The 18,183-nt window shown below is 46.6% G+C and overlaps 1 protein-coding gene and 1 long non-coding RNA gene across 7 annotated transcripts in view; both read right to left on the reverse strand.

The window, feature by feature from the left end:
- LOC144671358 (uncharacterized) overlaps positions 1-18,183 on the reverse strand; it is a 399,896-nt gene that overhangs the window by 202,439 nt on the left and 179,274 nt on the right. The window lies entirely within an intron of this gene.
- The window catches only part of phldb1b (pleckstrin homology-like domain, family B, member 1b), a 220,419-nt gene that overhangs the window by 141,174 nt on the left and 61,062 nt on the right, over positions 1-18,183 (reverse strand). For all 6 annotated transcript variants that reach the window (XM_078533068.1, XM_078533070.1, XM_078533067.1 and 3 more), the window contains one exon: positions 7,199-8,775. In XM_078533068.1, coding sequence (XP_078389194.1) covers positions 7,199-8,775 — 1,577 coding nt within the window. The remainder of the gene's footprint in view (positions 1-7,198; positions 8,776-18,183) is intronic.

An 18,183-nucleotide genomic window follows, 5' to 3' on the forward strand; every position in this document is an offset into this window, starting at 1 on the left:
TCTTAACCACCCTCTGAAATGGCCAAGCAAGCCACTCAGTTGTATCAAACTGCTAAAAAGCTGAAAAGGAATGAAACCGGACAGACCACCCGGCATCGACCAAGGCACCGGAAACGACAACGTCAAACTCAGCCCTGTCAACCCTGCAGAGTCCTCCTTACTAACATCTGGGAGCTAGTGCCAAAATTGGACTAGTTAAGCTAGTTAAGTTCAGCAAAAGTCTGACAAAGGCATACTCATGAGTATGATTACTCATAGGAATCATACCTTACATATAATGGCACAGACACCATCCCTGGGTATGTCCTGTCCCACCAGCAGGACAGACCCAGCAGAGGTGGCGGCACAGTAGTGTACAGTCGGGAGGGAGCTGCTCTGGTAGTCTTCAACATCGACTCCAGACGCCATGAAGTCTCATGGCATCAGGTCAAACATGGGCAAGGAAACCTTCTGCAGATTGCCACGTATTGACCCCCTTCAACTGATGAGTCAGTGCTCCTCCATGTTGAACATGGTGCAACCAACAAGAGGGAAAAACTCACTTGACCTCATCCTCACCAACCTGCCTCCCACAGCCATGACAGTGTCAGTAGGAATTACCACCGCACAGTCATTGTGGAGATGAAATCCTGTCTTCACAATGAGGATACCCTCCATCGTGTTGTGTGCCACTACCACCATGCTCAATGGGATATGTTTCGAACAGATCTAGCAAGTCAAGACTGGGAAACCATCCAGCGCTGTGGGACGTCATCAGCAGCAGGATTGTACTCAACCACAATCTGTATCCTCATGGTCCGGCATATCCCCCACTCTACCATTACTATCAAGCCTGGGGATCAACCCTGGTTCAATGAAGAGTGCAGGAGAGCATGCCAGGAGCAGCACCAGGTAAACCTAAAAATGAGGTGTCAACCTGGTGAAGTTACAGGACTACCTGCGTGCCAAACAGCGTAAGCAGCAGTAGTAGACACAGCTAAGTGATTCCACAACCAATGAATCAGATCTAAGCTCTGCAGTCCTGCCACATCCAGTCGTGAATGGTGGTGGACAATTAAACAACTCACTGGAGGAGGAGACTCCACAAATATCCCCATCCTCAATGATGGGGGAGCCCAGCACATCAGTGCAAAAGATAAGGCTGAAGAATTTGCAACAATCTTCAGCCAGAAGTGCTGAGTGGATGATCCATCTCGGCCTCCTCTGGAGGTCCCCAGCATCACAGATGCCAGTCTTCAACCAATTCGATTCACTCCACGTGATATCAAGAAACTGCTGAAGGCACTGGACACTTCAAAGGCTATGGGCTCTGACGATATCCGGCAATAGGGTTGCGCTCCAGAATTTGCCGCGCTCCACCCAAGCTGTTCCAGTACAGCTACAAAACCGGCATCTACTCAGTAATGTGAAAAATTGTACAGCTTTGTCCTACCCACAAAAAGCAGGACAAATCCAACCCAGCCAATTACCGCCCCATCAGTCTACTCTCGGTCATCAGTAAAGTGATGGAAGGGGTCATCAGCAGTGCTATCAATTAGCACTTGCTTAGCAATAATCTGCTCACTGACGCCCAGTTTGGGTTCCGCCAGGGTCACTTAGCTCCTGATCTCGTTACGGCCTTGGTTCAAACATGGACAAAAGAGCTGAACTCCCGAGGTGAGGTGAGAGTGATTGCCCTTGACATCAAGGCCGCATTTGACCGAGTGTGGCATCAAGGAGCCCTAGCAAAACTGGAGTCAATGGAAATCAGGGGGAAAACTCTCCACTGGTTGGAGTCATACCTAGCACAAAGGAAGATGGTTGTGGTTGTTGGAGGTCGATCATCTCAGTTCCAGGACATCACATCAAGGCAGATTTCCTTCCCTAAAGGGAATCGTTAGTGGTTGAATCGTCATCATTTGACTTTTAATTGCAGATTTTTTTTATTGAATTCAAATTTCACCATCTGCCATGGCGGGATTCAAACCCGGGCCTTCAGAGCGTTACCCCGGGTCGCTGGAATACTAATTCAGGGTAGAAACATACCAAAACATAGAAATAGGAGCAGGAGTAAGCCAGTCAGCCTTTCGCACCCGCTCCACCATTCAATATGATCATGGCTGATTCTCTATCTCAATATCACACTCCCACGCTCTCCCCATACCCCTTGACGCCTTTAGAGTCCAGAAATCTATCTATTTCCTTCACGGCCTTGTGGGGTAGAGAATTCCACACATTCACCACCCTCTGAGTGAAGGAGTTTCTCCTCGGCCCAACCATCTTCAGCTGCTTCATTAATGACCCTCCTTCCATCATAAGGTCAGAAGTGGGTATATTCGCTGATGATGGCACAATGTTCAATGCCAGTCACAACTCCTCAGATACTGAAGCAGTCCATGTCCAAATGCAGCAAGACCTCAACAATATCCAGCCTTGGGCTGACAAGTGGCAAGTAACATGCCAGGCAATGACCGTCTCCAACATGAGAGAATCTAACCATCGCCCCTTGACATTCAAGGGCGTTACCATCGCTGAATCTCCCACTATGGACATCCTGGGAGTTGCCATTGACCAGAAACTGAACTGGACTAGCCATATAAATACTGTGGCTACAAGAGCAGGTCAGAGGGTAGGAATCCTGCGACGAGTAACTCACCTCCTGACTCCCCAAAGCCTGTCCACCATCTACAAGGCACAAGTCAGGAGTGTGATGGAATACTCCCCACTTGCCTGGATGAGTACAGCTCCCACAACACTCAAGAAGCTTGACACAGTTCAGGACAAAGCAGCCCGCTTGATTGGCACCCCATCCACAAACATTCACTCCCTCCATCACCGACGCACAGTAGCAGCAGTGTGTACCATCTACAAGATGCACTGCAGAAACTCACCAAGCCCCCTTAGACAGCACCTTCCAAACCCATGACCTCTATCACCTAGAAGGACAAGGGTAGCAGATAGATGGAAACACCACCACCTGGAAGTTCCCCTCAAAGCCACTCACCATCCTGACTTGGAAATATATCGCCGTTCCTTCACTGTTGCTGGATCAAAATCCTGGAACTTCCTCCCTAACAGCACAGTGGGTGTACCTACATCTCAGGAACTGCAGTGGTTCAAGAAGGCAGCTCACCAGCACCTTCTCAAGGGCAACCAGTGATGGGCAATAAATGCTGGCCCAGCCAGCGAAGCCCACATCCCGTGAATGAATAAATAAAAAGCAATGGGTCTAATGGCCTCCTCCTACACTATATGATTTTAAAATCTGTTTCAGTGACATTTGTTGAGGGATAAATATTCACCACGACACATGGGGTTTGTGGGGGGTGGGGGGAGGGAGCGTGCAGCAAATGCCTGTGCTACATTTTTAAAAATGCCCCGGGATCTTTTATATCCATCTGAAAGGGCAGATGGGGCCACAGTTATGTCCTGAAAGATGGCACCTCCAACTGTGCAGCAACCCCTCAGTGCTGTGCTGGAGTGCAACCTTAATTGTATGCTCAAATCTCTCTACTGTACAGGGTCTTGACAAAGAGGTGAGAATGTTCCCTACTGAGCTTTGGCTGACGCTGTTTAAATAGGAGAGAAATCACAAGACATGCTCTTAGATTAGAACAGGAACACAAAAGAGACCATTAACAAGGTTTGCTAATAGCAGATAGATTTCAATCCAGTTTTGGCTGTGAAAGATTCTATTGCTTAGAAATGATGCTACGTCCCTATGTAGATCAGACACTTTGTACTAGGGGAAGGTTCACGTCAATAGACAGGAAAAGCTTACGTCACTTAATGGAAATATGAAACCTTTTGCAAATTAAATCTTGGATTCTTGTGCGTCCTTTACAACAAAAAGAAATTAATCCACCCGTGATTTATCTCTGCTCACAGTGATTGAAAAGACAAGGTCCCAAGATGCTTCACAGGAGCAATAGAGAACAAAATCCGACACTGCGCCACACATGATATGAGGACAGGTGGCCAAAAGCTAGGTCAAAGAGGTAGCTTTTGGGAAACATCTTATAAAGGGAGGGGAGAGGCTGAGAAGCAAAGAGGTTTAGGGAGGGAATTTGAGAGCTTAGGGCCCAGGCAGCTGAAAGGACGGCTGCCAATGGTAGAGCGATTAAAAACACGGATGCTCCAGAGGCCAGAATTAGAGGAGCGCAGAGATTTCTTCTCACCCTCTCCCCCTCTCCCTTTCCCTCACCCCTTCCCCTTTCCCCCTTTCCCCTTTCATGCTGGCAAACCGCTTCTCTCCCGCCCTCTGTTTCTCAAACCCTCTCCCTTTGTCCTCCTCCTCTATCTCCTCTCTAACTCCTCTCTCTCTCCCCTCTGCTTCTCACCTTCTCTCCCTCTGTCATCCTTCTCTCTCCTCTCTAACTCCTCTCTCTCTCCCCTCTGCTTCTCACCTCCTCTCCCTCTGTCATCCTTCTCTCTCCTCTCTAAATCCTCTCTCTCTCCCCTCTGCTTCTCACCTCCTCTCCCTCTGTCATCCTTCTCTCTCCTCTCTAACTCCTCTCTCTCTCCCCTCTGCTTCTCACCTCCTCTCCCTCTGTCCTCCTTCTCTCTCCTCTCTAACTCCTCTCTCTCTCCCCTCTGCTTCTCACCTCCTCTCCCTCTGTCCTCCTCCTCTCTATCCTCCCCCCCTCTCTTCTCTCTCACTCCTCTCTCTCTCTCCCTTTCCCCCCACTTCCATGTCTCCTTGCAATACACTATAAATGGGAAGCTATTATCATCAGGGCAGTGAAGTTAAGATAGTATCAATTAGCTGATTTCATTAAAGAGCACACTGCTGCCATTAATGAAAAAGGGAGCAATGTCTCAGTAAAGTTTCCTGCCATTATCTCATGACTTTCTGGCCCGTGATTATTGTTGTAAATGAATAGATCAGGTTTGACAAATTAAAATTGCACATTACAGAAAAAAAATGGAACATGTCCTTGATATGTAACACACATTACGTTACTGGATAATGGTGACTCACAAGGACAGAATTGGAACGTAAGACCTTCTAGGAAAGCTCTAATTAAACCTTTACTGTCTCCTTAATGAAAAGAGGTTTTACAAATTACACTCAAAGCACATGGCGTTTTACAGGGTCACATGGAGGAGGCAGGGAGCAGGTGCAAGTTAGATGATCTCATTGTTCGTTGACACATAAAAGCTTCAGGGAGTCCAGGCTTGGCTGGGAGGGGACTGGAAGAGGTGGCAGGGGAATTTGGAAGTGGGATACAGCAAACTAGATCAATTTTCCAGCTCCCGCTCAATACGCTGCTGGAGAGATGCATTTGCTTATGGATGGTCGGAAAAGACAGGATCCTGCACGGACATGATGGCCCAACAGGTGGAATAGCCTGTGGGTGCTTGCAGTTTAAGGTTTGCTCGGAACGAGTGGCAGGCTGCCCACACTCATGGAGCGGAGGATAAATCAGAGCTTTCAACAGAGGTGAAAAGATCATGGTGGAGTTGAGAAAAGTCGAACAGGCTGCGCCTATACCCAGTGGAGTTTAGGAGAATCTTATTGAAACATGTCAGATCCTGAGTGGATTAGATAGGGCGGATAGCGGGAGGATGTTTCCACTTGTGGGAGAGACTAGAATCAGGGGACACAATTTAAGAGTAAGAGATCTACCGTTTACGACGGAGATGGAAGAGAAATCTTTTCTCTCAGAGGGTTGTTAGCCTGTGGAATTCTCTTCCCCAGTGAGTAGTGGAGACTGGGGCATTGAATTTAGACAGATTTTTGATAGACAAGGAAGTCAAGGGTTAGGGGAGACAGACAGGAAAATGGAGTTGAGACCACAACTAGATCAGCCATGATCTTATTGAATGGTGCAGCAAGTTTGAAGGGCTGAATAGCCTGCTGCTACCAAGTCCTATGTTCTTATTTACCTCTAGAATTATATCTCACCCTGAAATGTTCTTGCCGTCAGCTACAGGTTTCTTGTTCTTATGGTGAATCAGAGGACAGACTGTTTAACAGGACAGAGTGTGGTGTAGAAAGGGCCACAGGAAATGAATGTGACTGTTACAGGAAATGCAGCACAATGGCCAAGACTATTGATATATTAATGATGCTTTGTTCTGTGACTGAAAGGCCTGCCAATGTCTCTCTCTCTAGGCTCAACAGCTACTCAAGAAGGGGATTCAGAAAGAACCCAGCACCTATGAATAACCCAGAATAAAACAGCATATTGGGGTTGTGGGGAGGGGGGGGGAAGAGGAGAATATTTAAAAAAGGCAAGAAGATTCATGTCTTTTGCAAGTGATGATCGTATTTAGCATCTTTTGCTTTGTGACCTTTTCTGTAGCTTTTGAATACCTTTATTATATAACTTTTGTATCTGTAGGTGACATAAATGGAGGAACAGACTGATAGGGGTTACTTAGCCTGGAAACCTAAAGGAATTAATACAACAATGATAGTCTAGAAGTGAGTTGGAATCCAATTGAAGGATTTATGTACATTATATCAGATTGCCGAAAATGATTAAAGAATATAACCCAATCAAGGAATATAAATGCTAGTTAAACTGTGCAAAAATTGATTTATATCTTATCAAAAAGTCTCAAGATTACTGCCCTGTAATCACCCTCAGGGATCCATTACATAGTTTGCTATAAACTGTTGAGTTGATTGGGGCATTCTCTGACTTCGCTGTGATGTTTAAGTCAGAGATGATTATCATGGTGGACACTTAAAGACTAAGTCACCTTGAAGACAAGGCACAATAACATCCTCACTGCAGAACAAGCCTCTGATATAATCAGGACAGAGAGTAAGAAGGGCAGAGAGATGGACATGTGGGGGGTGGGGTGGTTGGGGCTAAGGAAGAAAGGGAAAAGAGAAGAAATGAACAGTAAGAAGGGAGAGGTGGAGAAAAGAGGGAGAGAAGGGGAGAGACGAAAAAAGAAGAGAAGGGGAGAGGGACGATTTGAGAGAGGAAAGGGAAAGAAAGTGAGAATGGGAAGAGAGGAGAAGGATGAAAGGAGAGGAGCTGTGAAGAAATGAGGAGAATGGAGAGTGGAAAGGAAAGGAACAGGAGAGAAGGAAGAAGAGGCAGATTGGCGAAGGGAGAACGAGGTACGGTTACTAAGCAGGTGGGTTTGGGGTTTTGCATGTTACGATTTTACTTTGGGACTTACCTTACAGCATATGCAAGGAACATGCAAATGGCCAACACCTCAATACAGTTAAGGTAAAATGGGACATCTCACTCACCAGCATTTGCATTTCCTGCTCCCAGATTCGCTCCTCCCTCTGCCGCCGGTGATAATCCAGGAGTTCATCCTCGTTGTCGCTGATTTCAGAGATGCTGTTCTTTCGCTGCCGGGCCACGGGGACTCTCTCCTCTCCAGCCATCTTCCTCTGCATCCTTGGGCTCTGCAGTGGTGTTGACACGGACAGAGAGGTCAAACTGTGTGCCGGGGTCAGACTGTTCCCATAGGCTTTCCTTTGGAGGTCAGTGGACAGCAAGGTGGGGGAAGGGCTGCGATCCCTGACTCTCCTTCCGCTGCTCAACATGCTTAGCCCAGGCATACTCTGGGATGAGAAATCCTCGTTCCTCTCAGAGGAACCTGATGAATGCTTACGTCTAAATCGAGGACTATCCAGCGTTTCCTTGACGAGTTTCATCTGGGGCGATGGAGTCTCATGACGCATTATATCCCGAGAGGTCCTCATGTGGGGTGAAGTTGGCAGGTTTGAGAATGTGGCTTGTGGTACAACCCTTCTGGGCATGGAAGGACTTAATGGAGGTAACTCTCTCATGCTTTCCAAACTCCTTCGACTCAACCTGGGACTCTCTGGTGGCTGAAGGTTTCTTGGATGCAACTGGATAGGTTGATTTACATGGACATGTCCTAAGCTCTCTACTGGTTGGAAACCCCTAGGGGACACCTGTCTTGATGGGCTTGAATTGGTGGATCGATCAATAGGAGCCTCCTTACCTTCTCTAAAAGGACTCGAAGGACGTTCCTGAAGAGAAGCCACTTTGGATCTCGGACTAGAAGGCGGATGAAACTTGGATCCAAGTCTAGGACTGCTGGGAACTGTTAGAACCTGAACTCTGGGACTCCCACTGCTGGGACTAATGGATACTGATGGAACATTGTGGCTTTGATGGGAAAACTTTGGACTTTCTGGCACTTTCCTGGTATCGGAAAGCGCCGCTGAAGTGAAACCATCCAGCGGAAAACCTCTCCGGTTAACAGTTGGACTTGGTGGAGTTTCGTGGACATTTCCTGCTTTTCTGTGAACACGTGGACTCTCTGGCACTCGTTGCGGACCTGAACCAAGCCCATTGCATTTACTCAGGTCCGTACCGGCTCCACTGTAGATTGGCACTGGTCTGGGGGATGGTGGCTGCACAGTGTGGTTATAACTTGAAGATCTGATAGGCACAGTTGGAGGCACAATGGGTCCTTGCTCCTGACTGCTGGGCGAGTGGCTCGTGTAGCTGCTACTGCTGGCAGCAGAGGGAGAGGACAGGGGTGAGAAAGGTGGGGACATGTTGTCATAACTTGAACCCACTGACATGGCACCTGGACTCAGGGGAGGCGACAGGAGGTACCTGCCACCTCCATTGACCACTGGAGACAAAGGTGACTGCGCAGTATTTGCCTGTTTTTTACCAGGGGATGTGGCATCCTCCATCACCAAAGAGTCCATAATATCTTGTAGATCTTTCTCGATGGAGCTGACCAATGAGCTATGAGTGACTTGGGGTCTCGCCAGTTGAGTGCTTGAAGCTTCATTAAGTGGACTTTGGTGATTGCCATTTACCAGACTAGTGGAATCTAGAGGAAGATGTAAAAGGAACAGATTCAGTCACTGTCTAACATTCCAATGATATTACAGTCAACTAAGCCAAGGTTCTGCAACCAAGCTACAAAGCCTAGCTACTAAAATGGAGCTGCGATTAACCTGAGATATCCCTTTGGGGGCCGTAGCTCAGGAATTCCTTGTTCGAGAAGTGGCAAATCCAGGCAAGTGTAAATTTTGGGCTACAGGTGGTGAAAAAGACCCAGCGTTAAATACCCAGCGGCTTTCTTCCTTTTTTAACCACAGGTTTGGATCTGTAAAAGGGTGACTATTTATAGTATCATATTTAGACTATGTTAATATGTACGATATATATTATGTGTATGATGTATGTATGCTGAATCTGAGATTTACATATGAATTATTAACAATACATTCCAGGGAAGGGATCCCCTGGTTAGTTATAGTTTTGTGTGTTACAACAACAACTTGCATTTATATAGCACTTTTAAAGTAGTAAAATATCCCACAGCACTTCACAGGAGCGTGATCAGACAGAACTTGACACTGGTCCAGGAAAGGAGCTATTAAGGGAAGGTGACCAAAAGCTTGGTCAGGGAGGTAGATTTTGAGGAGCGTCTTAAAGGTGAGGAGAGAGGTAGGGAGACGAAGGAGTTGAGGAGGAAATTCCAGAGCTTAGGGCTTTGTCAGCCAAAGCCACGCTAATTTTAATTGTTCACATCAAATTGCTCTCACTGGTACTGCCATGAGTGTGGTGCACCTATAATCGTCAGTGTTACACCTTAGTATTATACAGCACACAACACTGAAACACTCAAAAGCAGTGGCCCAAAATTCCCAATGTCGGGGGGGTGGTTATGCTCGAAGGGAATACATCTCAGGAATTTGTGAGTGCATACTTATGATTCCACTGCCAGGAGCAGCCTAGACTGGCACTGCCAGGTCACAGAATCATTCCTGTAGTCTAGGCTTTCACACACCCACTATGATACTAGAAAGAACCCTGCATTCACACAGCACATTATCACCTCCCTGTAACATCTCAAAGCAAAGAGCAATGATTCACTCTGATGTACGATGACTGTTTGGCAACTAAACCAGGCAGCCATTTTATGCACAGTGCGATTCCACAAACAGCAGTGAGCTGAACAACCAGTTACTATTTTTGGATGTTTTTGGTTGACAGGGGCAATGTATTGACCAGGATAGCTCTTAGCATGAAGAAAGAAAGAAGAATGAATTGGAATTGGAAGCAGCTTCAGAGAAGGTTCACTAGGGCTTTTCCTAGGACGAGAGGGGTTGTCTTATGTGGAAGGGTTGAGCAGGCTGGGCCTATACTCATTGGAGTTTAGAAGAATGAAAGGTGATCTTATTGAAACATATGAGATTCTGAGGGGCTTTGACAGGGCAGGTGCTGAGAGAATGTTTCCTCTCACAGAATCAGAAGGTGCAGTTTCAAAATAAGGCGTCTCCCAGTTAAGATGGAGATGAGGAGGAATTTCTTCTCTCAGAGGGTCGTTAGTCTTTGGAACCCTCTTCCTCAGAGAGCAGCAGAGGCTGGGTCATTGAATATATTCAAGGCTGAGTTCAGATTTTTGATCTACAAGGGAGTCCAGGGTTATGAGGGGCAGGCAGGAAAGTCGAGTTGAGGCCACAATCAGATCCACCATGATCTTATGGAATGGCGAAACAGACTCAATGGGCCAATTGGCCTCCTCCTGCCTCTAATTCTAATGACCTTATGAACCTACATTTATATAGTGCCTTTCACTGCCTCAGCACTTAAAGCCAATAAAGTATTTTTAAAGTGTAGTCACTGTGATAATGTAGGAAACACAATTTGCCAATTTCTGCACAGCAAGATTCCACAAACAGCAATGCGATAACGATCTGATTGTCTGTTTTAGAGCGATTAATGTTGACCAGGGTCATCGGGGAGAACTCCCCTGCTCTTCTTCAGAATAGTGCTGCGGAATCATTTAGGTCCACCCGTGAGGGCAGATGGAGCCTCAATTTAACATCTCATTTAGGCACACACATCCCGTTCCTGACCTCCAAGGAGATCGCAAGAGGCTAGGCAAATGAGAAGGATCGCAGTCCCAATGGCCACACTACTCTTCTAGAACTCAGTCTACAAGCCAGTGGAGTTGGAGCTTTTCCTGTTTGAACTTGGTGAACCTGGAGGTTTGGAGAGGGATGTTCTTTGCTTCACTGCTGGATAAACCCTCAGCAAAGTTTGTTAGTATTGGAAAACTTGGGATATGAAGGAATGAATGGGAAAGGCGGAAAGGGTGTGATTTAAACAGCATGGAACAGAAATAAGGCTGCCGGCCTGCTCATCCAGTGGGGAGGAACAGTATGGGATGTGGGAGGCACGATTTCCGCTCAAGAAAAAGCATTCTCAAAGGCAATTAGGGACGGGCAATAAATGTTGGCCTAGCCAGCGACGCCCACATCCCATGAACAAATTTTTAAGAACGAAGGATCAGAAAATCCAGTGGCTGGATTTCCAAGGAGTACAGCTGGTGAGCAGAGTGTCCAAATGGCAGAAGGAGGTTGTAAAGATTATCAGTCCCAATGGACCACCGCGGAGATCCTGTTAAACACACTGTCCGCAGATCAAAATGAGAAGTTTAGATTGGCCTCAGCTACAGCCTGTACCAGGTAATTATCCATTACTGGAGTGCCTCAAATACTAAACTCCAACAGCTTGAACTATCAATAACTTATTTATTTGCATTCAGTCCCAATCACAGAGTGATATTTTCACCGATTCTTTTGCCAATGGTTGAACAGCTTTTTGCAAACATTGTTGGAATTCTCTGCCGCCTACATTCTAAGCTGCAGAAAGTCCCACTCCTGTCTCAGCTGACTTACACTGGCTCCCACCAGAACCTCGATTTCAACATTTTCATCCTTATGTTCAAATTCCACCATGGCCTGACCCCTCCCTATATCTCTCTCTAACCCCCTCAAGCCCCATAACCCTCCCAGTCCTCTGGGCTCCTCCAATTCCAGCCTTAATTGCACTTCCTCCACTTCCTTCATCATTGGCGGCCTTGTCTTTAGACCCCCTTAAGCTCTGGAAATTCGCTCCCCCAACCTCTCCGCCTCCCTCACCTCCTTTATGATGCTGTTTAAAACCTACCTCTTTGGCCAAGATTTTGACCACCTGCCCTAAAACCTCCAGCTTTGACCTGCTGTTAATATTTATCTGACAATTCATTCTTGCGATATGCTTGGGAACGTTTTACTGCATTAAAGACACAAGTTGTTGTTTAATTTCATACAAGTCACACAGCCCACTTTGATATTTAATATATTTGAACTTGCTGACTCATACCAGGGCTTAAAGCAACCCCATGAGCCAGAGGGACTGCATCTTCTAATATCACCAGGTCCTTTTAATCTTCACTCTGCTCAGAACCTGGAAATGCAGTTATTGGCTTATTAAATAAAAATTAATCAGCTTAGCTGAGTTGGAATGGAATTTCATTTATTCCACCAGTGATATCGCAGCTCAGTACTAAGTGGGTAGATCAGAGACTTAGGCAGAAACATAATCCTCTTTTACAAACTCTCATTTAAACCTCCTCAAATGTGAAATTAACTTTTAAGGAATAACTTCTGCAGTTTGCATACGTACATCGGGTGGTAGTATCCCTTTAAATTCTAAATTCCAAAACATGCAGGCCGAGATGGTTCTCAGAATGAATTCCTGATCTATGCAGTGGCATCCAACGTTAATTTGGCTGGTATCAGTGGTCTTACTTTTGGGTCTTAACTGTTACTCGCAATAAGTGCTTGTCATGGAAGAATGAGTCCGAAGCTAGGCCAAGACTTTATGGCCCCTCCCACAAGGCGGGATGTTATGGTTCCGCTGAACTGAATGGAGATTTAAATGGCTCACCACATCCACCAGCGGGGGGAGGGAACAAGCTGCGACCGGTCCATAAAATTCTGGCCCCAAGTCTTTTACCTCAAAGCAGGTTTCTTCTCAAGACAGCTCTGCAGGGTAGCAGACTCTCCCAGTCCCTTCCACCCTGGAGTATTACAGCTTTAACCCCATTTATAGGCGAGACAATGCCTGTCGCCCGTTTTAATAATGCAGTTGCCTTAACGATGTAATTGCTACACGACGTTATTGCCAGTCAACAATAACATTGTTGTTGGAACTTGACAATGTAATTAATGATACGTTGACACCAATGCCCCTTGGGTGGGTGCATTGGGTGGGGGCAGGATCGAGTGCAGCTACGGTTATAGCTGTGAGTCAGCGGTTAGCACTCTGAATCACACAGCAGTGGGTTCAAGTTCCACTCCAGAGATTTCAGCAGACAATATCAGGCTGACAATCCCATCTTTCAGTTGATATATTAAAAAACCTGCTCTCTCAGGTAGACATAAAAAACACTCCCGCGGTACTATTTCCAAGAGGAGGAGCCACGTTCTCCCCAGAGTTCTGGATGATATTTATCCTTCAACCAACATCACCGAAGCAGATTACCTGGTCATTGTCACACTGGTGTTTGTGGGAGTTTGCTGTGCGCAAACTGGCTCCCGTGTTTCCTCCATTATAACAGTGATTACATTTCAAAAGTGCTTCTAAAGCGCTTTGGGTCCGAAAGGCACTATATAAATGCAAGTTCTTTCTAAATAGCCTGACAACGTCCTCTGTCCAGATTCACACACAAAATAGGGTGTCGCGTGGCGGAGGTATCACTCGGCCCTGCAGTAAGGAAACTCTGTAAGAGTCCATGCCTTACTTCATGGGGGGCAGGACCGAGGGTATAAGGTAAGGACCCTTCCAGTTTCAGGAGAAGCACTATCTTGTAAACAGGCAAACAGAGAGAATAAAGACTCATGGTTTCACCCATAATATCAGATGTGTGTCTCACGTGTCGGTGCAGACTCGATGGGCCGAAGGGCCTCTTCTGCACTGTGATTCTGTGATCAGTGTTCGTAACTTGTTATATGCTTTTCTTTTGATGATGATGCCTGTTTGTTGGGTTTTTCCCTCTCAGTACCCTTCAGTAGAGGGTGCATAGGAGGCTCAGACTGCTTCAGTCAGCAACATGTCTGGGATCGCTAAGTTTCAGTGTGAAAGATTACACCCAGAGCCCGTGTTTGCACCCCCCTTTGCTGCATTTGAATTTGATGTGGGCTCTTTTTGGTTGGCCTCACTGTTATGTGGTTTATTTTGTCTCATCTGCCTGGGCTGAACTGAACAGGACAGGCACACACATTGCCCCATGGGACTCTGGGACAGGCACACACATTGCCCCATGGGACTCTGGGACAGGCACACACATTTCCCCATGGGACTCTGGGACAGGAACACACATTGCCCCATGGGACTCTGGGACAGGAACACACATTGCACCATGGGACTCTGGGACAGGAACACACATTTCCCCATGGGACTCTGGGACAGGAACACACATTTCCCCATGGGACTCTGGGACAGGAACACACATTGCCCCATGGGACTCTGGGACGGGAACACACATTGCCCCATGGGACTCTGGGACAGTAACACACATTGCACCATGGGACTCTGGGACAGGAACACACATTTCCCCATGGGACTCTGGGACAGGAACACACATTGCCCCATGGGACTCTGGGACAGGAACACACGTTGCACCATGAGCCTCTGGGACAGGAAACACACATTGCCCCATGGGAATCTGGGACAGGCACACACATTGGCCCATGGGACTCTGAGATAGGCACACACATTGCCCCATGGGACTCTGGGACAGGCACACACATTGGCCCATGGGACTCTGGGACAGGCACACACATTGGCCCATGGGACTCTGGGACAGGCACACACATTGGCCCATGGGACTCTGGGACAGGCACACACATTGGCCCATGGGACTCTGGGACAGGCACACACATTGGCCCATGGGACTCTGGGACAGGCACACACATTGCACCATGGGACTCTGGGACAGGAACACACATTGCCCCATGGGACTCTGGGACGGGAACACACATTGCCCTATGGGACTCTGGGACAGGAACACACATTGCCCCATGGGACTCTGGGACAGGAACACACATTTCCCCATGGGACTCTGGGACAGGAACACACATTGCACCATGGGATTCTGGGACATGCACACACATTGCACCATGGGACTCTGGGACAGGAACACACATTGCACCATGGGACTCTGGGACAGGAACACACATTGCACCATGGGACTCTGGGACATGCACACACATTGGCCCACTCTGCCAACAACAACTTGCACTTATGCCAGCACTTCTAATACAATAAAACATCCCAAGGGGCTTTACAAGGAGTGATATTAAACAAAATTTAACACCGAATCAGATGAGGAGATATTGCTTGGTCAAAGTTTTCAATGAGTGTCTTAAAGGAGGAAAGAAAGGTAGAGAGGCCTAGGGAGGGAATTCCAGAGCTTAGGACCCAGGCAGCTGAAGGCACGACTGACAGTGGAGCTATTAAAATAGGAATACACAAGAGGTCAGAATTGGAGGAATGCAGAGATCTTGGAAGGTTGTAGGTCTGGAGGAGGTTACGGAGTTAGGGAGGGGTGAGGCCATGCACACAAGGAACACGAGGATGAGAATTTTAAAATAGAAGCATTGCTGAACTGGGAGGCAGAATGTCGGACAGCACAGGAGCGATAGGGGAATGGGATGGTGTGAGGGTCTAGGGAGCAAAGTCTTAGATGAGCTGAAATTTACATTGGAGGATTGCAGGCCATCCAAGAGAGGACCAGAATAGCTGAGTCTGGAGGAAACAGAAGCCTGGATGAGGGCTTCAGTAGCAGAAGGGCTGAAGCAGAGGTGGAGAGCATTGATTTTAGAGAGGTGAATGTAGAAGATATGATGCTTCATCAATCCCTATCCCTCCAGTACCTCCTCATCCAACCCATCTTCCAACTGCATGACGATATATGCCAGACAATTCTCACCTTTTGTGTGAAATTCCTTTAGTATCTGATTAACATTAATTTACACCAGTTCAAATATTATCATATATTTATTAACTCTGCTTTAGCAGGTTAGTTATTCAGAAATGTCCTGATCTAGGCCAGTAAATATTTTAGATGCTTTAACAATTTAGAAACTCGCCCTCTCAGAGGTAAGCCATTGAACTGAAAAGATGACACCTCAAAATCAACACCTATCCTTACAAAATTGTCAGAAAGGGTTGCTAAATCTCCTGTTATTGAAAAGTATTAGAGACAGAATGCTGTCTGAGTGTCCACCTGGCTGTACTTTCTCTCAGGAGCTGCTCAAACTACTTTAAGTGAGGGGATGTTAAACATTGCACATAGTGCTGGGGCTTTCACATGCTCCTTCGCTCCCTTTTGTAAATGCCTGCCCAATGCTCAGTTGGTAAGATTCTCGCGTCTCTGAATAGAGAGCTCATGGATTCAAGTCCTACTCCAGGGTCTGGGACACAAACTGCAGCCTGATCCTTGAGTGTAGGTGCTGAGGGAGTGCTGCACTGCCAGAGTTTCCATCCTTTGGATAAAATCTTATGTCAAGGCCACGTCTGCGCTCTCTCAGGTGGATGTGAAAGATCCCACAGCACCATTCAAAGAAGAGCAGCGGAGTTATCCCTGATGTCCTGGCCAACGTATATTTTGAAACCAACGTCACGAAAACCAGATTATCTGGTCAATATCACACTGTGATTGTGGGAACTTGCTGTGTGAAAATTGGCAGCTGTGATTCCAAACAGTGGCTACACTTGAGAAGTACTTCATTGGCTGTACATGACTGAGGTCTACCATGACAGTGGATCACAGCCCTGAATTACTTACAAACATATTGAACTTTTTAAAGGAAGATATATGTTTTTTTAAGAAAAAGACACACAAGCAAAAGTTGGTTAAGGATATAAAGTAACCACTTTCTGTAAAATTCCTATGGGGATTATACTTGACCAACTAGCCCAGAGAGGATATGGAACATCACACCTAAAAAGGTGTCAAGGCTCACTTCAGACAGAGACACTTGAAATGCAAAAGACTGAACTTTAATCTCCTGTGGTTACGGAGACAATGGAGGCTGATTACCACATCTCAGCAGAAACGATCTCCTGTTGAGTTATATCTCAAGAATGTGGACGTGATCTGAATTGAAAGAAAGTAGATTCTGGGCAAAAGGTGTCTTTGTTTTTCCCTTCCAGGAATACAAAAGAAAAGGGTTTAAAAAAACCAGCTGCGCACCTGATCTGTGTGTTCTAATTCTAATATACTAGTGTGTGCTGCAAAGGTCACAGCAGAAAAACATCAACTAGACATCCTTGCAGCCTGCAGGTAAAAGTCGATCTCTCTCTCTCTCTCTCTCTCTGGCTGGAGGCAAGTCAGCAAAGCCACAGTCAAAAAGAAAACAGGACAGCTCCTTCAGCTAACCTACAGAACCAAGTGTCTCCAAACCAACTGCTCAACTGCCAAAGTCAACTCAGCCGGAATCACCCCACTTAACGGCTGCAACGTTTCGCCACCTACTCCGCACGGACAAGCCAAAGACTGATTCGTATATACTTTTTAACTTTTGGTTTTGGACTCAACTTCTCATTTCTGATCTGTGTGTATGTGTGTGTGTTGTGTTTTTATTTTTTTTTCTCAGGTTTAGTAACTAATAAACGTATTCTTTCTTTGACTCAAGAATGCCCGGTTAAATTGGTTCCTCCTGAAACATAAGTAAATGTGGACTGGGAAAAGGCGTCCACGAGGAAAGGGGTCCCTTTTAAATTAACCTTATTGCGACCGATCAAGGGTTGGGGTGGGGGGGGGGGTGTTGAATGAAGAAGGGGAGCCAGCTCATTCCTCTTCAGCCGGGAGCATAGCGAAACTGAGATCCCGTTCGGGAAGTTAACAAATTGGGGAACCCCGCCCGGGGGCCAGTCATAACAGGCCGTTAAAAATAAACTTACAATGATAATAGTGCTTTTCATAACCACTGGGCATCTCAAAGCGCTTTGCCAGCCAATGAAGTACTTTTGAAGTGTAGGGTGGAATTTTACGGCCCTGTTATGGTGGAGGCAGGGCCATAGAAAGCGGCGAGGCATTCAAAACTCCACTGACTTCGGCAGGACCGCAAACTCGCGCCGCAGTCACTGTCCCAAAAGTCAGGAACGCGCTACCGAAACCTAAGTCTGTCTTTTCAAAGCCATTGCCCCCTTTTAAATTTCACCAGTTCAGCCGGGAACCAGGAGATCTGGAATTAAAATCACAACTACTAACTTTATGCTGCCTTAACTCTAATTTACTGCTGGGCTGATAAAACCCAGCGGATTTGGCCCAGATTAAAACAGCGTGGACTAAACCCTGTGGAATTAAGATGATACAGAACAGCAGGCAGAGGCTGTACAACAGAGAATAGGTGTGACCGACAAGGACAATTGTAAATATACATAAGGGTAA

This window comes from Cetorhinus maximus, chromosome 2 (assembly GCF_964194155.1).
Source record: "Cetorhinus maximus chromosome 2, sCetMax3.hap1.1, whole genome shotgun sequence".
NCBI classification, from domain to species: Eukaryota; Metazoa; Chordata; class Chondrichthyes; order Lamniformes; family Cetorhinidae; genus Cetorhinus; species Cetorhinus maximus.